The sequence below is a fragment of the Mobula hypostoma genome, chromosome 9 (genome assembly GCF_963921235.1).
Source record: "Mobula hypostoma chromosome 9, sMobHyp1.1, whole genome shotgun sequence".
In the NCBI taxonomy this organism is placed as follows: domain Eukaryota; kingdom Metazoa; phylum Chordata; class Chondrichthyes; order Myliobatiformes; family Myliobatidae; genus Mobula; species Mobula hypostoma.
In genome coordinates, this window is record NC_086105.1 from 32825050 (window position 1) to 32849881 (window position 24832).

General features: G+C 40.0%; 1 protein-coding gene across 2 annotated transcripts in view; it reads right to left on the bottom strand.

The window, feature by feature from the left end:
* The window catches only part of cacna1c (calcium channel, voltage-dependent, L type, alpha 1C subunit), a 669326-nt gene that overhangs the window by 52136 nt on the left and 592358 nt on the right, over positions 1-24832 (bottom strand). For both annotated transcript variants that reach the window (XM_063058026.1, XM_063058027.1), the window contains 6 exons: positions 21727-21883; positions 18407-18534; positions 10154-10250; positions 9256-9358; positions 8368-8469; positions 5163-5290 (listed from right to left, as the gene is read on the bottom strand). In XM_063058026.1, the coding sequence (XP_062914096.1) occupies positions 5163-5290; positions 8368-8469; positions 9256-9358; positions 10154-10250; positions 18407-18534; positions 21727-21883 (715 nt within the window). The remainder of the gene's footprint in view (positions 1-5162; positions 5291-8367; positions 8470-9255; positions 9359-10153; positions 10251-18406; positions 18535-21726; positions 21884-24832) is intronic.

Below are 24832 nucleotides of genomic sequence, written 5' to 3' on the forward strand. Positions count from 1 at the left end.
TGAATCACAGACAGTGTAAATTGTGGCATAGAGGTTTGATTCTTGCAGTACTGGCAATCATGTCAGGGGTACGGTACTCCGAGGGGTATGAATGTTAGGAAGGAATCAAATAGAGATTGTTGTTAGTGAGTGGTGGGTCGAAGTGAGAAGTAGATCATGTGTTGAATGCTGTTGGGAGCTGAGGTTTGATTTTGTTTTCAGTGATCATACTTCAAAAAGTAGAATGCTGAAATATGTTGTATTATATCATTACTTTCACCTCTCCAAATTGATGATACATCTAGTTCAAATGATGAAAAACAACTACTTGCATTTATGTAGACCCTTTCATGAGTCCAAGATGTCATAAGGTGTGACATTGTTATTAAAATACTTGAGTCCATTTGCATACAGGAGTGCATGCAGCCTGTAGCAGCCGTTCCGATCGGATCCTTACTTTTTTCTTCTTACTTTTTAACTTAAGTTAGTTAACACGTTGAAGCTGCACCTTCTCTAACATGCTGGTAGAGAGAGTTTTATTTGGGTTTTTAGCGCTGGAAATAGTTACATCCCAACACGCGGGACAGAAGCATGGTCGCATTGTTCATTCCAGGGACCAGCTGATTGAGCTTATGCCTGCTGGTTTAGCGAGCGGGGGCCGGGGGGAACACCCCTGCTGAAATCTTGAGGAAAACACACAGAGGATGCAGAGGGGGATCACAAAGTCGAGGAAGGAGGACCGGGTCGAGACAACAGAGACTTATGGAGAAGAAGAGTTCGGTGGGTAATAAAATGGACGAGTTCACGGCGCTAGCCAGGTGTCAGAGAACATTTCGGGAGTGCAGTGTTATGTGTTTCACTGGAACGGGGCTGCACGAGGACATACCCGATCAAAACTTCTCCATGGACGGTTTCCAAACCATTCCGGCTGACCAGAAGTGCACTGAGAGCAGTAAGCGTATAGGAGTTGGGTGCTTACTGTTCTGGTTAACAACAGATGGTGCAATCCGGGTCATATTACGATCGAGGAATGTGTTTGTAGTCCGGATATTGAACTTTTTACTGTTGGACTTCGGCCACATTCCACCAAGATACAACACTGGGTGGCACGGGAGGTCGTTCCTGCCTGTGGCCATTGAACTTGCAGCTCCTCCCATGGAGGGTCAGACACCCTGAGCCAATAGACTGGTCCTGGACTTTTTTCCATCTGGCATAGTTTGCATTTTGTTCTTTGATTGTTTGTGGTTTTTGTATTGCTATATTTATGCTCTACTCTTGGTTGGTGCGGCTGTAACGAAACCCAATTTCTCTCGGGATCAATAAAGTATCTATCTATCTATCTATCTATCTATCAATAAAGACCAGATAATCTTTGTTTTTAAGCATTGATTTAGGGATTTTGTTGACCAGGATACAAGATATAGCTCCCTTGATTTCTTCAGAATAACACATTGGGGCTTTTACATGCAGGTGAGAGAGCAGGCAAAGACTCTCTACAATATGTCAGCTTAAAGACATCAAGTCCAACTATGAAATGTTCCCTTAGTATTGCAATGAAGCATTAGTTAAAAGTCTTTGGTCTGCATAAACATCATAACAAATTCTAGTTTGATGAATTTAAAACTAGTTTTCATATAACAAAACCATGAATACTGTAAATAAGACCATATGGCATAGAAACAGAATTGGGCCATTTGGCCCCTCGAGTCTGCTTCCCCATTCCATCATGGCTGACATATTATCCCTCTCAACCCCATTCTCCTGCCTTCTCTCTCTAGCCTTTGATGCTCTGAATAATCAAGAAACTATCAAGCTCTGCTTTAAATATTCTCAGTGACATGGCCTCCACATCCATTGGTAACGATGAATTCAACAGATTCACCACCCTCTAGTGAAGAAATTCCTCCTCATCTTTATTCTAAATGGATGCCCCTCTATTCTGAGGCAGTGCCCTTTGGTCCAAGACCAAACATCCTCTTCACATGCACTCAATCTAGGCCTTTCAATAAACAATAGGTTTTAATAAGATCCCCCCCCTCATTCTTCTATACTTCAGTGAGTACAGGCCCACAGCCCTCAAATGTTCCTCATACATTAACCTGTTCATTCTTGGAATAATTCTTGTGACCATCCTCTGGATCTTGCCAATGCCAACACATTTTTTTGGATACGGCTCACAATACTCCAAGTGTAGTCTGACCAATGCCGTCTATCCTGCCTGATATTTCCTTAAAGAATTCCAACAGATTTGTCAGGCAAGTTTTCCCCTTAAGGCGACCATGCTGACTTTGGTCTATTTTATCATATTCCTCCAAGTGCCTCGAAACCTCATCCTTAATAATGGACTCAGGACATGAGATTCAGGGCATGAGTTTCATAGCAGAAGTTTCAACATCTTCCTAACCACTTAACTGGCCTATAATTTCCTTTCTTCTGCCTCCCTCCTACTGAGTGGAGTGACATTTGCAATTTACCAATCCTATGGAACCAAAGTAAGGTAATTACTAATGCTTCCACAATCTCCTCATCTACCTCTTTCAGAACCCTGGAGTGTAGTACATCTGGTCCAGGTGACTTATCTACCTTCAGACCTTTCATTTGTCCAAGCACCTTCTCCTCAGTAACAGCAACATACTGCAGGTGTCTTCCATAGTGAAGACTGAGGCAAAACACTTACTACGTTCTTCCGCCACTTCTTTGTCCCCATTACTACCTCTCCAGCATAATTTTCCAGCGGTCCAATAGCCACTCTTGCCTCTCTTTTATTTATATATATCTGAAAAAAAGTTTTGGTATCCTGTTTTATATTATTGACTAGTATAGTTTCATATTTAATCTCTTCTCTCCTTATGGTTTTTTTTAGTTGCCTTCTGTTGGTTTTTAAAAGTTTCTCCATCTTCTTAACTTCCCACTAACTTTTGCTGTATTTAATCCCCTATTTTGTTTTCATGCTGTCTTTGTCAGCCATTGTTGTCCTATCCTCCCTTTAGAATTCTTCATCTTTGGGATGCATCTATCCTGCACCTTCCAAACTGCCCCCCCCCACCCCAAAACTCCAGCAATTGCTGCTCTGCCACCATCTCTGGTCAATCAACTTCGGCTAGCTACTCTTTCATGCCTCTGTAATTCCCTTTACTTCATTATAAAGCTGATACATCTGACATTATCTTCCCCCTCTCAAACTCCAGGGCGAATTCTATCATACTATGGTTACTGGCTCCTAAAGGTTCTTTTACCTTAAGCTCCCTAATCCAGTCTGGTTCATTACACAACACCCAATCCAGAATTGCCTTTCTCCTAGTGGGCTCAGCCTCAAATTGCTCTAAAAAACCATTTTTGTAGGTTTCTACAGATCCCTCTCTTGGGATCCAGCACAAACCTGATTTTCCCAATCTACCTGCATATTGAAATCCCCCATGACTATCGTAACATTGCCCTTATTACATGCCTTTTCTATCTCCCATTGTAATTTATATCCCACATCCTGGCTACCTATTCAGAGGCCTGTATATCATTCCAGCAGGGTCTTTTTACCTTTGCAGTTTCTTAACTCTACCCACAAGGATTCTATATCTCCCAATCCCATGCCACCTCTTTCTAAGAATTTGATTTCAATTTTTACCAATGGAGTCACCCCACTCCTTCTGCCTACCTGGTCCTTTTGATACAATGTGTATACTCTGGTGTGGTCCCAAATATGACATTCTTTCAGCCATGACTCTGCGGTGCCCACGTCATACCTGCTAATCTCCAACTGCACTACAAGATCATCTACTTTATTCCCTATACTGCATACATCCAAATGTACACTTTAAGTTCTGTATTCATCACCCTTTTCCATTTTACACTGCCACATGTTACACTTCAACACATCCCAATGACTGCAGTTTTGCCCTATCATCTGCCTGTGCTTCCTCACAGTCTCACTACAACATTGCCTATACTTGTATACCAACTGCTTCATCTTTGGCGATATCAGTCCTTTTCCCATCTCCTTGCCAAATTAGTTTAAACCCTCCGCAACAGCTCTAGTAAACCTGCCCGCAAAGATACTGGTCCCCTTCAGGTTCAGGTGTAATTCATCCTTTGTGTACAGGTCATACCTTCCCCAAAAGGGATCCCAATAATCCAGAAATCTGAAACTTTGCCCCTTGCAGCAGGTCCTCCTCCACTTATTCATCTGTACTATCACCCTATTCCTGCCCTGACTAGCACGTGGCACTGGGAGTAATCTGGAGATTACTACTTTGGAGGTCCTGATCTTCAGCCTCTTCCCTAACTTTTTCACAGCCACAGAGTCTCCTGAGCATCCCCTAATTGACTTTCCCTTTCTGTGTGGCGCCTCAGAGCCGGCCACAGTGCAACTGCCCTGGCTGCTCTGCAGACAGGTCATCCCTCCCAGCAGTATCCAAAGGGGTATAGGTGTTGCTGAGGGAAAGGGCCAGAGGGGAACACTGCACTGACTGCTCACACCCCTTACCTCTGCCGGTGATCACCCATCTGCTATCTGAAACCTACATTCTAGATGTGACCATCTCAGCAAAAGTCCTATCTATGGAATCAGCCTCCTGGATGGCCCTGAGTACATCCAGCTCTGCTTCCAGTTGCTTGACCTTGTTAGTGCGAAGCTGAGGTTGGGTGCATTTCCTGCAGATATAGTCATCAAGGAGACTGATAGATACCCTGCAGTTCCACATCTTACGGAATAAGCATTCCAGTACCTTAACTACGACCATTCTGCCTGCATGTTATACCTTTGGCTCTAACATCTTCAACTTCAGTTCTACAATCAACCAAATGACTCCAAAGGACTCAGCACCTTGAGCCTCTGCTTATTCTCACCAAAGCCTGACCTCTTTAACACTGACCCACTCCGCAATGGCTGAAATTCATCTCAGAAATTTTAGGATTACGATATGGTGTTGAATAAGAGAAAGGGGACTATATATTTTCCATGCATCTAGTATTTAATTCCGACACAAAGTTTAAAAGCGTCTTTCCCTCTACATTGATTAATTTTACCTTATGCACAAAATTTCATGGCAAATAAATTTAACAAAAAACATAAGCACTGCATTGACATTTACTTTTTACAAAAGCAGATCACAATGATAATGACAAGACACTTTTCATAAGAAAAAATAAACATAACATTTAAATGAAGGAAGATTTCTCACAAATACCTGTAAAGAAAGTGCATTTTTCTGCACTGCTTTCCCAACAGTGCCTTGTTCCTTGCGCTTCTTAAATTTTCTGAAATAATCCTGGATTAGGAATGTGGCGTAGAACTTCCCAACAGTAACTTCATCATCTGCAACATGAAGAAATTATACACGATGCAGAATAATTCATTCCCATTTTTGCACCTGCAACGAGTGTAGAAAATCAAACCAATTTTATGTGCATTTGCCATGGGAGTCCAGCAAAACTTTATTCTGAGTTAAGAAACCTGGAATATTCTCTCAAGTATTCTCAAAGAATCTTTGGCTTTGTTTTTAAAGGGTGAATATAAAAAAAAACTCTTAAATTCAACAGAGTGTACCTGTGCTAGGTAAACTGGTATTATATCTGTTGACATTATCCAGTATTGATCCTCTTGAAGTGTAGTGAATCAAGAGAAAATAGCGAACATGCACAGGATGGGTAAATTCCAGACTTGCAAGCCCAGGGAGGTCTGGAAATGTCCAAAAGGACTCAAGACGTATTAATCAAGAAAATAAGTATTCACTGGTAGATATTTTGTAGACCCAGACAACTTCCCAAGCTGGATCACCTCAATCTTTAAAATTATAAATACCTTTTCTCTCACATGGTTTATTGGCTTCTTGTGAATTTGTGGGATTAGAATTTCTATTTTGGGTGACTTTGTTAGTATGGGTGTAAAATTTTATTACAGACCTGGGACCCAGTGTACCAAATCCTGTTGGAATCTGTCCATTTTCTGTGGCCTTCCATAAGATTGCTAGGGAGTTGGAATGATTCTGGGCAAAGTCAGCTGAATGGCACTATTAGTTGTAGTTACTTCATGAATGTTACTCCGCCCAAAAGGACAGTTTGCCAGACTTGTCCAAATACAAAGCTTACATTAAGACTAAAATACAGTAATAGCATTCCAGATTTCAGTCAGATAATTGAGAGATGAAACTGATTACCGATTTAGTTCCCCAAATTCCTGAGTCTACTGGGGGCTGGAGGCCAGAGGTGGCCTGTTCTGGGGTTGGAGGACTGTAAGTGTGTGTGCATGGGTGGGCCAAAGAGAGGCAGGAACAGAACTTGTTTTGCTGCTGTTCTGATATTGTTGCTTGTGTTGTTCTGTGAACGTGGTGGGCATGTTACGTTGGTGTCAGAATGTGGGGCGACACTTGTCGGATGTCCCTAGCCCATTCTTAGGATCATCCCAACTATCCACCGAGATCTGACAAAGGATGAAAACCTATCAAGGACAGCTAGGTACTTAGTGGCCACTGAAAGGAACACACTGAGGACTTCTGCATCCGACTCTGTCCTTGACTTGGGACTTTCTTGTGCAGCAACCTATTTGGTCCAACATCACCATTCCTGAACATAATATAATTTAAAAAAATATATTCCTCACGATCAAATGATATCCCAGTTGAGGTTCTAAAACCCAGTAGTGAGGAAATTTAGTCATAAATCCAAAACTTCATCATCCATGAACACGAAGAGAAAAATATTGCAGGAAACTTGGAGACACAGTTTTCATGGCCACCTTAAGCAAAAAGAGAAATCTGACTATATTAGTAAGAGTGGTTTTCTTGCTGTCATCCACTAGGAAAGTCATTGCCAGGGTCCTCCTCAATCTCTCCCTTCCAGTGGTCAAAAATTTGCTTCCTAAATTACAGAGTGGACTCTATCCATCTAGTACTGTAGTGGGCATGATCTTCAATACACCTGTGCTCCAAGGGAAATGCAGGGATAGCATCAATCATTTGAGTTCATTTAAGACTTTGACTCCATCAGCAGAAAAGAGCTGTAGACCACACTGCTCAAATTTGGGCACCTGTAGAAATTTAACTTCATTAATTGGAAAGCATGGGGCATTTGCATCTTCAGTATGCCCACTTCTGAGGAAAGCTTGTGATCTGCTGGTCAACAGTATTCACTGCCCCCCTTTTATGCTTCTGAGGCGTGGATTACCTACAGCAGGCACACCGGAGAACTGAAGAGAAACCACTTCCACTTTTACTGTAAGGTAATCTAAACCAATTAGAAGGATAGGTAAAGAAACATCAGTGTCCTCTTCCAGGGTGAAATCCCTGGCACTGAGGTTGTAAGTTAACTCTACTGGGCCAGTGATATTATTTGTGTGCCTGACACCTGGTTCTGAAGAAGACATTGAAGAAGATTTAAGAATGCTCACAAAGCCTCTGAAAAAATGCAGCATCTTCTTCTACTCCCAAAAATCCCTGGCCCATGAGTGTTCAGACTAGAGAAGGATCATTTATAATGGCACTGGGAGCGTAAGGGCATGTGTAGGGAGCACATTAAAACCTATACTGTATTAACAACAGAAGGAGCACATCCTCTCATAAACCATTTACCCAGACATCCTGTCAGGCACTTCCTGGCCCACCTATAGTAAAACTTCCTACATTGACTTCGTCAGTCATCTTAATTCCTACAGAACAATAATGTAGGCAACTCACCCTCAATCCTAAGGAATTGCCTGAAAAAAGCAATATGAAACATAAGGTTATGACTCTACTTGACTGTTGACTGTCTTCCATAAAAGTTGTTTTTTCAGCTGCTATATCCTAGTACTTGCTTATAGAGTAGGATCTTTGGAACTGGGGCACAGTTGTGGAATGGAGAGTGGCGAGGGAGAGATCATAGATCAGGACCTATGGGACAACATAAGTGTTGGAGGGTGGTGGATACGCGGGTTGAAAATGACAGAGATATTTCTGGGGGAATGACAGGAAGGGTAAAGAAAAAACAAAGTTGTGTTTTGACTATTGAGTTAAATAGCTGTCTAATTATTCTGCTATTAATAAATTTAGAGATGGGTGAACTGGGATGAGGTTTGAGTTTTATATTTTCACATCCAAGTAGTGCAAACCTTCCATTTTTTGGCAGATAAAATCCTAGCTATATTTTCAAACTCATGAATGCTCAAATGATTTATTTAAGATGAAATATGCATTCTTACAAGTAAAGTCATACATATCTTACAAGTATCATTGTGTTAGCCATATGACAAGCTCAATCACAATAACCATGAAGGAAAGTTAATAATTTAATTATTCCTCAAAGTCTTGCATCTATCATGTGTTTTCTTACTTCAAAGTGACATATTATTGTATGCCTGAGCACTATTATGGGGTGATGACTTCCATTTGTCAAGCTTCTGTATTTGGATGGCCTTACCTCCTGCTGGTGGCACAACTTGATCCAGCAACTTCATACTCGTACGTTTCCATATTTTCTTGATAATTGCCCGAAGTTCTTCATTTGCTTGTTCCAAATTTCCTGTTCACACAGTACAATTGATTTATCATTGGCTGAATTTAAATGTAGGTCTTGAAGTTAAAGTCAGAATCTAATTCTTTGTTCCCTCCTACATTAAATTTGTAAGTGGGGTGCGGACATTGGCTGAATTTTGGTCGCATGCAAGGACACCTTACTTAAAGCTATGGGTAGTATTTTCAAGAGCCAAATAATTAAGTATTATCAATTAAATTCCTGATCCTGAAGAAGGGCCTTGACTGAAACGCTGACACTATTTCTCTTCACACGTATGTGGCCTGACCTGCTGAGTACTTCCAGCAATTCCTGATTTTTGTTTTAGCATCTGTAGGTTCTTAAAATTAAACTAATTTACTGCCAATAATCTTCAAGCTTCAAATGTCCAGTCTAGTTGACTGTTATGGATAATCAATTGGCTTCTGCACAGAGATGGTAGCAGGTAGTGAACTTTGGTGATGCGAGCGAGCTGGAACAATTTGTCTTAGAATTAGAAATGAAAAGAAACCCTCTAATTTTTTCACAGGAGTGACTCGCAGGTGTTAAACTTCCCATCAAGTGAATGAGCCAGACACACGTTAAAGTTCCCACGGAAAAACCATGCAGCTGAAGATTTCCTACAATAGATTTTGCATTGTATAGAATTTATTTTGGCGTGTTTATTTCAAAATGCAGCTTTAGTAATAGATAACTGAAAGCAAGCACCTATTATTATGTCAACAGATCAATATTAAAGGTTACCATAGCTTAGCCATGGAGTAAACCTCGTCAAGCTATTCGAAAATTTTATACCTTCAGTTTTGATTCTTAATGCAGTTCGAACCAAAGCAAAGAGGGTTGCATTGAACATAACTGTACCATCACTGTTTAAAGGCATATTCATGGATACCAAACGCTGTAGGAAATAATAAAAAAGGGCTTACTTTAGCAATAAAGATAATGCCAGATTTTAGGAATTAATGTCAAAATCAGGAATGAAACATATTTTTTCATTGGAAAATCAAACAGTTAGAAACATCCAAGTTTAAAAATAATGCAGAGACTCAATAAACTGCTGTTGCAAATTATAATTAGAACTGGTGAAAGAGAACTCAAGCATTCATGATCACAAGAAGTAATTTCTTTACTTAGAATTAGTTACACTTGTGTTATTTTCTTCCAGTGTATTAGGCATATTAATTCCTGTACGACCACCTTCGCCTTGTTTTCCTCGAGGTTCTCTACCCTGAAAATTTTTCACATCAATGTGCAAAAGGAGTATAATGGTTCTGTCCCTTTATTCCTGGACTAATAGAGGCCTGCACCAACAGTCCAAAGAAAACATTCAAATTTCACTACATAGCAGTTTGAGAATATGAATTACAAGAAGAAATCTGTAAATACTACCAAGTTTGAATATAATATTTTGTGATATGGCAAGTAGGAAGCTTCAAAGATTAATATGGCAAGTGTAGCATGTTTAGGAGGAACAGATAACACTGGAACTAGGGACTCAAATTTGACTAAAGCTTGAGTTTTCCTTTGCCTCATAACTATTTATAGAATATTGCACACAAATTCTCACATTTATAGTTCTTTGACTAATAGAAGCTGGAGAAAGTCTCTGGTTATAGGCATAAATTTACTGGGTAATAAAGCATGAATTGGGTCAAGGTTTGGGAAATGTCTCACTAAAATCTGCCAGGCTTACTTTGCAGGCCACTCTATGTGGGCACAGCTTGCCAAATCCTAAAGGTGGCTGTATCCGTCTAAGGAGTGTAACTACATCCAAATGCTTGATGCGGCCTCTGTAAAGAAGTCAAAAACAGAATAAATATAACTTAACTGAAAAAGATTTATCAGATTGCTCATCTGTGAGCACAAGGTTCAAGCTGTCTTCTAATCACTTCTCTTTCCTGCTAATTGATTTTCACACATCACAAATTGACAAGAGGATGAGTGAGATGGCAAGTATTCTCCTTCCCCAACAGTCTGCACGTTCTGAAAGCAACGCTTGATAGTGAACAAGACATATGCAAAGTGATCTGCCCTCTATTCCTCCATCAAACAGCAAAGTGCCTGACTCCATACATCATTTCGCACTGCCCGACAGCGAGGCCACTAGTTACAGACCAAGCAATTTAACACAATGAGGCACTTAGTGCTTCCAGATTCTAAATAAATACTTGTGGTATAATGCAACCTACATCTTCCACTCATCAATGAAATAAGTAGGCACTATAGTGGGGAAAGGGAAATCGTGATTTTTATTCAGGACAAACAGCTCAGAAAAAAATTTTGTCAAGAATTGTATAGAAACTTTTAGCTTTGTTCTTCCAACTGGTGATATTTAACGCCTAGGTCAAAAGGAAATGTGTTAACATTCATTGAAATAAGACTATAATATCATAAGACATAGATGGAGAGCCAGGCCATTCAGCCCATCGTCTGCTCCACCATTCGATCATGGTTGATTTAAATTCCCCCTTAAATCCATTCTCCTGCATTCTCCCTGTAATCTTTGATACCCTTACTAAAGAAGAACCTATCGGGCTCTGCTTTAAATATAATCAATGACTTGGCCTCCACAGCTGTCCTTGACAATGAATTCCACAAATTCATCACCTACTGGCTAAAGAAATTCCTTCTCATCATTGCTTTAAAGGGACGTTCTTCTATTCTGAGGCCATGCTCCTTCACTACACTCACTTCTGCCCCCTGATGCTCTCAAATTTCTGCATGCTGCTATAAAGACTGATACTAAATACTTCCTCCATGAATCTGCCACTTCTTTGTTCCTCATTACTAACTCGCCAGCGTCATTTTCTAGTGCTTCGTTCTTGCCTCTCATCTGAAATATCTTTTGGTATTCTATTTTATGTTATTGGCTAGCTTACCTTCATATTTATCTTCTCTAAACCTAAGCTTCTACTTTTTTCTTTCTACTTCAACTATAAAATAAAATACATTAAATTGCATTTTATCACCAATCAAGTGGAGGCATTTTGACACAGAATGCTCATCAAAGATTTCCTGATGTTGGAAGACTCTTGAAGGCAGTTATGGGAAAAAGTAAACACTAATTGGACTATTTGTTGAGGCAATATATCAAAACTGAATTCTCAATTTTAGTTTTAAATAACTTAGTTACTTATTGCATCCATTCATTAAATTATCATCATAAATGTTAGGAAGAGCCAATGAACCATTTTGGTCCTCTTATCAAAAGAACAGTTTATTGGTTTTGGAAAAAATGCAGAGAGAGAGTTTGGTAGGTTTATTCTTGGAATGATTATGATCAAAGATCAAACAGATTGAACCTTGACTCCCAGGACTGGTAAGAGAACCAAAATCTGGTATAAAAAAATTGGAAGGGGCTTCTTGCTAGAATAAAATAAAACTAGGAGGCATTGTTTCAAGGTTATGGATCACCCATTTAAGTTTGAAATCAGAGGTAATCTTTTCTCCCAGACCCATGAATCTTTGTTTTTCTTTTGTGGGTGTTGTGTCATTAAGTATATTCAAGGATGAGACTAATAGATGTTATATCACTGGATTACAGAAACCAAAATGGGTGCTATTGAGCAATGACACACCTAAAAAGATTCATGATGTATTCCTTTTACTACTTTGCAATTTTTCTAAATACTACACTATGACTGTTACATTACCATCAAGAATGCCTACCGTTCCATCCCTCAACCTCATTTTGGGAAATTTGATCATCTGACTCTCTTTCTCCCACCTGCATACAAGTAGAGACTAAAGAGCAAGGCACCAGAGGTAAGGACAACAAAGAGGCGGTCACACAAAGCAGAGGAGCGGCTGTGGGATTGCTTCAAGACAGAAGTCAGTAGACATGTTCGAGGACTCATCAGGGGACCTGAATGAATTTGCCATAATTGTTACAGACTTTATAAAGACACTTGTGAATGAGTGTGTACCCATCACAATTAGTCAGAGTCTTCCCCAAGCAGAAGCCCTGGATGAACCAAGGGATCTGCATTCTGCTGAGGGTGAGATCAGTGGCATTCAGGACTGGCAACCGAAGGAAGTATAAGGGGACCAGGTATGACCTCTAGAGAGCCATCTCACATGCGAAGAGGAAATTCCAGACCAAATTTGAATCACAGAAGGATGTTCAACAGTTCACCCATCCAGCTGAACATCGTTGCTGCGTTTTCTGTCACATTCCCATGCTTGATTGGACCATCGTTAAATTTGGGAATGTTCATAGAGTTGCAATGAACAATGGCACACTAGAAGTTACTCATGGTGAATTCCTGTACAATAATTTGTAATCTGTGAGAAGGATAGACAGTGGAAAGAGCATATTGTAGTCAGTTGGGTGGGTTGAAATGCATCCATTATAATGTGAGAAGTATTAGGAACAAGGGCTATGAACTTAGGACATAGTCAATACATAGAACTATGACATTGTGGCTAACATAAAGGCAGGAATGGCTGTTGGATGCTCCGGTCTTTAGACAGGGAGGGAGGTGAAAGAGGTAGGGGATAATCAGGGATAGCATCACAGCTGTAGGAAGGAAGGACATCCTGGAGAAAATGCCTACTGAACGAGTGTGGGTGTAAATAAGAAAGAGGAAGGGAACAATCACTCTTTTAGGAGTATTCTATAGATTCCCCCAATAGCAAAAGAAGCACCGAGGTGCAGATCGAGAGGCAAATTTTGGAAAGATGTAAAAATAACAGGATTGTTGTCATAGGTGACTTCAACTTCCCCAATATTGATTGTGAAAGGTTTAGATGGGGCGGAATTTGCTAGATGAGTCCAGGAAGGACTGGCTGACTAGAGGAGAGGCCATACTGCATCTGGTGCTTGGCAATGAGCCAAGTCCGATGACAGATGACAGATCTCTCAGTGGGCAAGCATTTTGGAGACTGTGACCATAACTCCCTGACCTTTAGCACAGCTTTGAACAGGAATAGGAGCAGGTGGTATTGGGAGGTACTTAATTAGAGGAAGGCAAATTATGACGCCATCAGGCAGGAACTTGGGACTGTAAATTGGGAACGATGTACTCAGGGAAATGCACAATAGCAATGTGGAGGTTGTTTAAGGAGCACTTTCACGGGGTTCTGGATGTTTGCCCCACTGAGGCACTGAAAAGATGGTAGGGTGAAGGAACCATGGTTGCAAGAGATGTGGAACATCTCGACAAGAGGAGGAAAGAAGCATACCTAAGGTTTAAGAAACAATGATTAAACAGGGCTCTGGAGAGTTGAGGAACAGAGAGATCTTGGGGTACATGTCTACAGATTGCTCAAGGTTGCAGAGCAAACTCATAGGGTGGTTAAGAAGGTGTAAGGTGTGTTGGCCTTCATTAGTCGAGGGGTTGAGTTCAAGAGCCGTGAGATTATGTTATAGATCTAAAAAATCTAGTTGGACCGTACTTCGCCAGAGAGTTGAAGTTATTACTGGAGGTACTTAAAGAGAAAGATGGTACATTTTTAAAAGACTGGAGAAATGCAGGCCATGTGAAAGTGGCACAGAAGAGGTGTTTAGGGCTTGGCCAAATCAACCTTGAACATACTGAATGGCAAGTCAGACTTGAGGGGCCAAGTGGACTGCTTCTATTTCCTTGTGGTCCTTTGGTTGACATCAGTGTTGTGCATCTTGTGACTCTACAATTGGCTGTTACATTAAAGATGTGGAAGTCAGCATTTGCCATTCACAGTTATGCTTGTAAGTAATGATCATATTGAATGCAGTTCAATTTTGTAAAAATGAGTTATGCCATTGAAATTTTAGACTATTACACATTTGAGAGATTCTGGTTTTACAATGCAGTGGGCAATGACCATATTTGTTCATAAAAACTCCATATGTATAGAAACAAATAGGAACGTTAGGATGCATGGAATCTGCCCATTTGCTTTCAGAACTGGCTTGCCCATAGAGGACAGAGGGTAGTGGTTGAAGGGACTTATTCTAGTTGCAGATCTGTGATTAGTGGTATTCCACAGAGATCTGTACTGGGATCTCTGCTGCTTTTGATAGATAAAAATGATCTGGATAAAAATGTAGATGGGTGAGTTAGTAAGTTTGCAGATGATATGAAGGTTGGTAGTGCTATGGACAGAGAAGACAGGCAAAGAATACAAACGGGATATAGATCAGTTGCAGATATGCATGGAGAAATGGCAGATGAAATTTACTCTGTCCAAATGTGAAATGTTGCACCTTGGTAGGTCATATGTAATGAGATAGTGCACTGTTCAGGTCAAGGCCCTTAACAGTGTTGAGCAGGGGAGTCTTGGGGCCCAAGTTCATAGCTCCCCGAAAGTGGCTGCACAGTTTGATAGGGTGGTTGAGAAGGCATAAGGCATACTTGACTTTATAAGTAAAGGCACAGAGTTCAAAAGCCAGGAAGGTATGTTGCAGCTTTATAAAACTCTGGTTAGGCTACATCTAGAGTTATGCATATAGTTCTGGTTGCCCCATTATAGGAAGGATGTTGAGAGTTTGTAGAGGGTGTAGAAGAGGTTGACCAGGATTTTGCCTGGATAAGAGGGCATATGTTATAACAAGAAGTTGGACAAACTTGGTTGTTTTTTTTTTCTGGAGTGGCAGAGACTGCAGAGGGATCTGTTAGAGATTTATAAGATTATGAGAAGAATAGATAAGAGCAGATAGACAGTGTCCTTTTCCCAGAGTTGAAATGTCAAACATCAGAGGGCATGCATTTAAAGTGGAAGGGGATAATTTCAGAGGAGATGTGAGGGACAAGTTTTTTACAGAGTGGTAGATGTCTGGAATGTGCTGCCTGGGGTGATGGTAGAGAATTTTAAGAGATGTTTAGATATGCACATAAATGGGAGGAAAATGGAAGGACATGGACATTGTGTAAGCAGAAGAAATTAGTTCATCACAACATTGTGGGGCAAAAGGCTTGCTCCTGTGCTGTACTGTTCTATGTTCTATTAATTTTTGCAAGTAAAAATCAGTTAATGTTCATGCATTTGATACGTCTGCTAAATTCAAATACTGTTCTTACAGTGACATTCATGCATATTTTAAAACAGGAATATTCCATCATATCCATAGTGTTGGAGCAGAACAAATGTTTAGGACCATAAGACCGTAAGCTACGGGAGCAGAATTTGGCCATTTGGCCTATCAAGTCTACTCCGCCATTTCATCATGGCTGATCCAATTTTCCTCTCAGCCCCATTCTCCTGTCTTCTCCCCATATCCCTTCATGCCCTGACCAATCAAGAATCTATAAACCTCTGCCTTAAATGTACATAAAGTTTTAGCCTCTGCAGCTGCCTGTGGCAAAGAATTCCACAGATTCACCATACACTTGTTAAAGAAATTCCTCCTCATCTCCCTTCTAAATGGGCAGCCCTCTGTTCTGAGGCTATGTCCTCTGGTCTTGGACTCTCCCACCACAGGAAACATCCTCTCCACATCCACTCTATCAAGGTCTTTCACCATTCGATAGTTTTCAATGAGGTCACCCTTCATTCTTCTGAATTCAGAGCCATCAAATACTCCTCATATGACAAGCTATTCAATCCTGGAATCATTTTTATGCATCTCCTTTGAACCCTCTCCATTTCAGCACATCCGTTCTAAGATAAGGGGCCCAGACCTGCTCACAATACTCCATGTAAGGCTTCAACATTATATCCTTCCTTTTATATTCCAGTTCTCTTGAAATGAATGCTAAGATCGTATTTGCCTTCCTCACCACAGACTCAATCTGCAAACTTACCTTTAGGGAATTGTGCACAAGGACTCCCAAGTCCCTTTGCACTCAGTTTTTTGCATTTTCTTTCCATTTAAAAAAATACTCAACCCTTTCATTTCTTCTACCAAAGTGCATGACCATACACTTCTTGACATTGTATTCCCTCTGCAATTACTTTGCCCATTCTTCTAATCTGTCTAAATCCTTCTGTAGCTTCTCTATTTCCTCAAAACTACCTGCCCCTCCACCTATCTTCATATTGTCTGCAAAGTTTTCAACAAAGCCATCAATTCCATCACCCAAATCTTTGACATATAACATGAAAAGAATCGGTTCCAACACAGACCCCTGTGGAACACCATTAGTCACCGGCAGCCAGCCAAAGAAGGCTCCCTTTATTCCCACTCTTTGCCTCCTGCCAATCAGCCACTGCTTTATCCATGCTAGAATCTTCCCTGTAATACCATGAGCTCATAGCTTGTTAAGCAGCCTCATGTGTGACACCTTGTCAAAGGCCTTCTGAAAATCCAAATACAAAACATCAATTGATTCTCCTTTGTCTATCCTGCTTGTTATTTCTTCAAAGAATTCCAACAGATTTGTCAGGTAAGATTTTCCCTTGAGGAAATCATGCTGACTGTGGCTTATGTTATCATGTACCTCCAGGTACCCTGAGACCTCATCCTTAATGATTGACTCCAACATCTTCCTAACCACTGAGGTCAGACTAACTGGCCTGTAGTTTCTTTTCCTCTGCCTCTCTCCGTTCTTGAAGAGTGGAGTGACATTTGCAAATTTTCTGTCTTCTGGAACCATTGCAGAATCTAGTGATTTTTGAAAGATCACCACTAATGCTTCCATAATCTCTTCAATCACCTATTTCAGAACTCTGGGTTTCTGGTGAACCATCTAGTCCAGGTGACTTATCTAACTTCAGACCTTTCAGTTTCCCAAGAACCTTCTTATAGTAACTTCACACACGTCATGACCTCTGAATCCTGGAACTTTCACCATACGCCAAATGTCTTCCACAGTGAAGACTGATGCAAAATACTTAGTTAGTTCATCCGCCATTTCATTGTCCCCCATTATTACCTCTCCAGCATCGTTTTCCAGCGGTCCGATGTCCACTCTTGCCTCTCTTTTACACTTTATGTATCTGATGAAACTTTTGGTATCATCTTTAATATTATTGGCAAGCTTCCTTTCATATTCAATTATTACCTTCTTAATGATGTTTTTAGTTGCTTTCTGTTGGTATTTGAAAGCTTCCCAATCCTCCAACTTCCCACTAATTTTCACTATTATATGCCCCTCTCTTTGTTTTTTAATTTTGGCTTTGACTTCTCTTATTAACCACGGTTGTGTCATCTTTCCTTTAGAATATATTTTCCTCTTTGGGATGTATGTATCTTGTGCCTTCTGAATTGCTTCCTGAAATTCCAGCCATTTCTGCCCTGCCTTCATCCCTGCCAGCGCACTTTACCGATCAATTGTGGTCAACTCCTCTCTCATATCTCTGTAATTCCCTTTATTCTACGGTAAAACTGATACATCTGACCTTAGCTTCTCCTTCTCAAATTTCAGGGTGAATTTGATAATATTATGATCACTTTCCTCTAAGGATTCTTTTACATTAAGCCTTTTAATCTATTCTGGTTCATTGCACAATCCAGAATAGTTAATTCTCTAGTGGGCTCAACCATGACTTGCTCTTAAAAGCCATCTCGTAGGCACTCATGAAATCCCCCCTCCTGTAATCCAGCACCAACCTGATTTTCCCAATCTCCCTGCATAATGAAGTCCCCCATAACATTACCCCTTGAGCATGCGTTTTCTATCGCCTGTTGTAAATTATAGGCCACATCCTTACAACCTGGGGGGTTTGTATACAACTCCCATCATGGTCTTTTTACCACTGCAGTTCCTTCATTTTATCCAGAATGATTCAACACCTTTTGACCCTATGTCATCTCTTTCTAAAGATTTGATTTTTTTTTACCAACAGAACAATGCCCCCCCTCTACTTTCCAGCCAATCCTTGTGATACAATGTGGTCCCTGGACATTAAGCTCACAGCTATGATCTTCCAGCCACAATTTTAATGTACATCTTACAGTCTAAAATACAAATAACATGGCAAACAAAAGCTTGTGACAGACTGACATACAGAGCACAAAATGAAAAAACAAGTTCGAACCCAAACAGAACATTTCAAATTCTAATATTCCAATGGAAACACTTACTTGGCCTCAGGGTCATACTCAGCCCAGATTCTCTTAAATTCATCCAGATGATGAGGACCAAGAATAGACCAATCTCGTGTTAAATAGTCAAAGTTATCCATGATTACAGCCACAAAAAGGTTAATGATCTGAAAAATATGCATAATTTGGATAGTCATGATGTTTTAGACCGATGTCAGTCCTCTGTAAAGAAAAATGGCAGTAGGTTTTGAAATTATTAGACAGTTTTGGATAACACAAAATATGTGCTATTAGTTACCGAAATTATCTGGAAACGTTTAGGAATCCTTTCAAATTATATGAAGATTCGCTCCAACCCAATAATATTATCTTAGCGCATATTGACTCAAATGTCAAGTAGAAATACCACCCTTGCTTTCTGACAAATGCCATCCCTCAATGGTAGGTGGACAGACAAAACATATATATCTCATCAAAGAAATCCAATTCAAAATTCACACCTAAGGAAGCTGCTTTGAAAAAGTTGTACTGGCATGCACCTCAGCATACTTCTTGGAGGTAATCAGGGCATCAGATCATGATCCCTGTTGCAATCCAGTGGCCAGGATATGTGCATAAGAAAACTGCACGTCAGTTAAAATATTTTCATTTAAAAAAATTGCTATCTGTGACAGTCACAAGTATAATCTAGATTTGGCAATAGCCATGCAACCAGTGGCTGTTAAAGTGACAGTAGCAATGAATTTTTACTTCTTCCAGGCTAGAGCTGGAAATATTTGCAACAATTCATAGCCCTTGTCCACCAATAGTGCTAACAATGCCTCATTCTCTCTTGCCAAGCAGCACCCGGCATGTTGGTATGCAAAGAATGCTGCTTCCTCATTATTCCTTTGCGGATAATGTTAACTTTGCAATCTACCACAACTGAAAGGGACCCCTCTCCCTGTACTAGGCAGCAAATCAAGTAGGGAAATGCTTGGTACTTATTAAAAATTTGGCTGTAAAACCTTATGTAATGCTTACATTTTGAAAAAAAAGACAGATGTATGTGTGGGTGTATGAAAATGACAGTTTTGTGAAGACAGGCATCTTACAAGTTCTGCTCCATGTGTAGCGAGAAAGAGCAAGTGATGGAGGTGAATTGGAAGAAAGAGTCTTCTTGTTTAATTTTCAAAAACTCCAGCTATCTTATTGCAGCCAATTAATGCTTCATCTGTGACTTATTGATAAAAGAAGAAGAAAAAAACAAATGCTAATTTCTAACACCTGTGAGGCAGCTTGGGAAAGAGACCAAGGCAGAAACACTCAAAGGAAACCAGGCTTACAGTTCAATGTGATTTTTCCCACAGTAGAATTTAACAGCAGTAAATGTGGAAGGGATGAATATAATGCTGAACACCAGCATATCTCTAGCCTTTTAGAATCATTCCTTAGACATTGATTGGATTTGAGTTGTAGATGGAGTGTTAACGTTGAGGTGAATGAGCGTGGAGCGATGAATAGGGAAGAGTCCTGAAAAGAGTACAGGTAGGAATGGGTGTGATATCATGGGAAAAATGGCAGATAGTAGTAAGTAAAGTACAGAACTACGTTGATGGAAATAAGTGTGAAAGATCTGAGAAGGTGGGGAAGCTGCTTTGACAAACACATTTCTTCACAAAGTCCAGGCAACAAATGAGGCTTGAACCTGTATCCCTGACATACAACTCACCAGCCACCTCCTAAATGAAAAAAAAAGTTGCAGAAGATAAGAAAAGGAAAATGAGAATGCAACAATTGTAGATAAACAGAGAGCCAGAAATAGCAGAGGAGAGACGGAAAAACCTCAAAATGAATACCGTGGAGAGTGAACAATTCTTCTCTTATTGAAGCCAATTTTGATGTCCACCATTTTATTTTTGGCAGGAGTCAGAGGGTCAAAATTGCTAAAGGAAGATTTATTGTTCTTTTGTTGATAGTACCTGACCTAGTCCAATTCAGGTCAGGCCAGAAAAGGCATCCTAGGCCTCTGGTGGGAAGCTGAACTTTCACAAATCAGGTTCACACAATGTACATCAATCTGTAAACACAAAATAATCTGCAGATGCTGGGATCAAAGCAACACTCACAACACGCTGGAGCAACTCAGCAGGTCGGGCAGCATCCGTGGAAACAATGAGTCGACGTTCCGGCCCGGAATATCGACTCATCGTTTCCACGGATGCTGCCCGACCTGCTGAGTTCCTCCAGCATCTTGTGAGTGGTACATCAATCTGTGATATGATTCTACAGCCCCAATATTTTGTACATGTAGACCCAGTGGATCCCTATTGATAGCAGCCTAACCAGGCACTTTCAAATGTTCATGATGGTTAATCTCTAAATACTAAACCCAAGATTGTTAAGAGAATGTCAGACTGCTAAATATTTAATTAATTTCCACAGAATTTCTATATCACTATTTTAATGTGACAAATGGTCACACTAAATGGTTGCTGTTTAATTTTTCAGAACCACTAGATGTCCTCAGCATATTTTGACAACTAAGCATTATGGCACAACTTGGCATCGGGCTGCATGTCAATACCGGTTCTAGGTGGAATTTTAATTTCCATAGTTGAAGTGTTACACAGCACATCCAGGCGAGAGCGATCGTGAAGGCTTACTTCCTACAACAGCTGAGGCTTATTATATTCCACTAATCAGCTGCTCATGAAAATGGCTGCCCAGCAAAGATTATTGCAGGTGGGAAATCAGGTTAATCACAAATGTTAGTGATATGGACTGTTAGGGAGTTGTGACAAGACAAAAAGAGCATACATTCTTCTTCAGACTCCATAAAGATAGGCGTTGTTACCTATCTAGTGAACAAAGTGGAAATAGTAATCTAAGGGCCACAAATTAAACCATGATTCAAATGGCTGTATTAATTACAAAACAAAAATAAATGGTATTAAAATGTTTGTGGGTCAGGGAAACAGCAATCACTAAGATTTTGACTGAGAAGTATAATAACATATGCAATTAAAAAGAGTAGTTTGCTTTGAATTCTGAGTGTTTAGAAAAGCAGGAAAATAGCTCGGCTGCCCTTCAATTTGCCTAATAGCCAGATGAAAAATGTCTTGTCACTGATCTAAAATCTCTAATGATGGATTTTTCCAAGTACCTTGGGTGGAAGACTAACTTTTCACATGATTGATTAGTTGAATGGAGCACATTAACAATGAAATACATTTTTCACTAGATACAGTTAAAATGGGGAGGAGTGGTATTTACTTCACAGAATACAAACACTATATTCAGTCATCTTTCTTCAATAGTATGTATTTCTTCATAAGTTTTAAATAAAAGTCAAAGCTTCATCTGGAATTTGCACTCACCAAGAAGGCACACAGCATGTAGAAACTAATAAAATAAAAAACAGCAAAATAGGTTCCACAGGTGTAATCTTGCTCATGAAGTGGTGACTCTCTTTCGCAAGGTTTTCCTGGGAGACAAGATAACATAATCTCCTGCCAGGCTTCACCTGTAGCACATCTGAAAATGTAGAATAGTTATGTTAGTTTGTTTCATTACAGAAGCATGGATAATGCCAATAACCTACATTTTTACATAATTTAGAGAATCTACTGTATGTGTATGCAAAGCATCTAATTATTCTGAAAGATACAGTAGAATAAATTATGAAAATATTGCCAACGAAATTCTCTGCCGTTCACAGTCAATTGGTTGAAAATAAACATACAAAACAAACCAATATGCAGATCAATTTTCCTCTGCTAACTGTTCCAAGCTTCATCTCTACACACTATTAATATTTGAAATTTTAATCATTTGTGGCATATGATTAATCTGACAATGTATTTTGCAATACAGTTAGGAACCCTGGAATAAAATTGGCTTTTTGTCCGTCCTGTAAAGACACCATTTTATTTTCTCAGTTTTTTTTGGTCTTTGTTTTTATTTTATCCTTAACCATGATTTTCCTTCTACCATAGTTGATAGGACTCTCAACACATTTCATCTATTTCCCATTCTCAGCCACTCTCCTCCCAGCTAAAGCGAGGTTTAATTTCCCCTAGTTCTCAACTTCCGTCCCACCAGTGTTCACATCTAAGATCATCTTCTGTAGCTTCTGTCACCATGGAACATTCTGTCATCCAGCATTCCTGAGCGGCACTTCCTTGGTTTGTTCTTCCACCTCCAAGAGTGACACCTTTCTCACGGCACCCTCCCATGCAGCTGCAGGTCATGCAAAACATGCTTTCAGCTTGTCCTTCCCACTATCAAGTGACAGAAACATTCCTTCCAGGTAGAGTAGTAATTTACTTATGTTTCCTCCAATCTAATGCATGACTATTATTGTTTTACTTTGAAGAAGCCAAACACAGATAAGGGACCTCTGTCTATAAGAGAGTCACTTTAACTCTCGATCCCATTCTGACATTTTTGTTCCAATGGAGACCAACAAAAACATAAGAAACAGAACCTAACCCTCCTGCCCAAACTTGAGTTAAACAATTTCAGATTTGCAACTTCTCCTGCCTGTCAGAGTATAGTCTAGTTTTGATGTAAGGTCATTCACCTATAATAGTAACTCAGTTTTTCTATTTTCACAGATGCTGTTTGATCTACAGAACCACTCCACCATCCTGATTTATTCTGGTTTTCAGCAGCTGCTATGCTTTGCAGCAGACGGTTCCAACATGCCCTTTTGATTATTTTTTCACTTCTTCACTGGCCTCATTCATTTGTTAAGTAGATGGCATTGGAAGTATTGTGTCAACTCTATCAAAAATATCCAGGCAGGAAGATCAGACTTGCTCATTGAAAAAAAGCCAAATTCCAAAGTCTTTTAGGCTGTGATAATTGAAATTAGAGATTCTGCAAGAAGTCCTTTCATGCGCCTGAATTGTTTTCGACCCAGTGGAGGTCTCTTTCTTACCACAGAATCATTCCAGGCAGCTGCGGCAGACCTCTGCCCTGAATTCCCACCTGTTACAATAGAGAGATCACTCAGGAACTGTACCAGTGAAGAAATAATTATGTCCATTTTTATTTCAGAGAGGTCAATATGGGATTTTGTGCCAACACTTGAGGATTACCACTGCTGGTGGGGGCTAACTGCGGACATTTCCAATCAGGCATTTCTTATAGTCTCCTCTCCCACGATCTCTTTGCCCAATCTCCCAACAGCACAGATAGCTTCACTCTGTTATGTATTTTACAAATCCGTAATTCTAATTTCCTTCTGAAGATATTGAAACCTTCTCTCATTTTGCTGAAGTTTCTCTTTTCTCTTCGGCAACCTTAATTGTACATTTCAACCGTCTGGCTGCCACAACATATGAATCTTTAAAGATCAACACTCCTCTGTGAGCAAAGCATTGACAACTGTGTTCAAATGAAACATGCAGCTTTACAGGGTATGCTACTTGATTTCTTGATCACGCCAAGCACTGATGAAATGGGCAAATACCAGGACCATGATTAAAATTGGATAAAAATCCTGCAATTACACAGCAATTCAGCCACTTCCTGCAAAGAGGAAATCAGTTATTGTTGCTGGTTATTTAATGAAAGACATCAAACTAAATTTTTAACTCTTTCTCTCTTGTTGGGTGTTGCCAATCATTCTGAGTACTTTCAACCTTTCTGTTTTATTTCAAACTCCAGCATCTGAAGTACTTTGCTTTTGGCTTATGGCCATATTTGTTAATGGCACTATAATTGGCAGTGCATTTGATAATGAAGAAATTTCTTTACACCAGTAAGACTAGTTAGGTATCAACAAAAACAGCAAATAGAATTCAGGCTGGACAAATGTAAGGACACAAAGCAAAAGAAAATGGTAGGATACCAAGAAGTGCAGAGGAATAGTGGGAACATTGGAGTGCATTTTTACAGATCCCTGGAGGTATCAGAAAGAGTAGTCATAGTCATAGTCATACTTTATTGATCCCGGGGGAAATTGGTTTTCGTTACAGTTGCACCATAAATAATAAATAGTAATAGAACCATAAATAATCAAATAGTAATATGTAAATTATGCAAGTAAAATTATGAAATAAGTCCAGGACGAGCCTATTGGCTCAGGGTGTCTGACCCTCCAAGGGAGGAGTTGTAAAATTTGATGGCCACAGGCAGGAATGACTTCCTATGACGCTCTGTGCTGCATCTCGGTGGAATGAGTCTCTGGCTGAATGTACTCCTGTGCCCACCCAGTACATTATGTAGTGGATGGGAGACATGGATCAAGATGGCATGCAACTTGGACAGCATCCTCTTTTCAGACACCACCGTGAGAGAGTCCAGTTCCATCCCCACAACATCACTGGCCTGCAATTACACAGCAATTCAGTCACTTCCTGCAGAGATAAGCTGATTTTAAAAGTGCCTGCTTTTAATAGCCAAGACAGAGCAATCAGACCAGCTAGAGTTAGACTTTAGATGAAGTATACTGTATAGTTCAGATTGCCACACTGC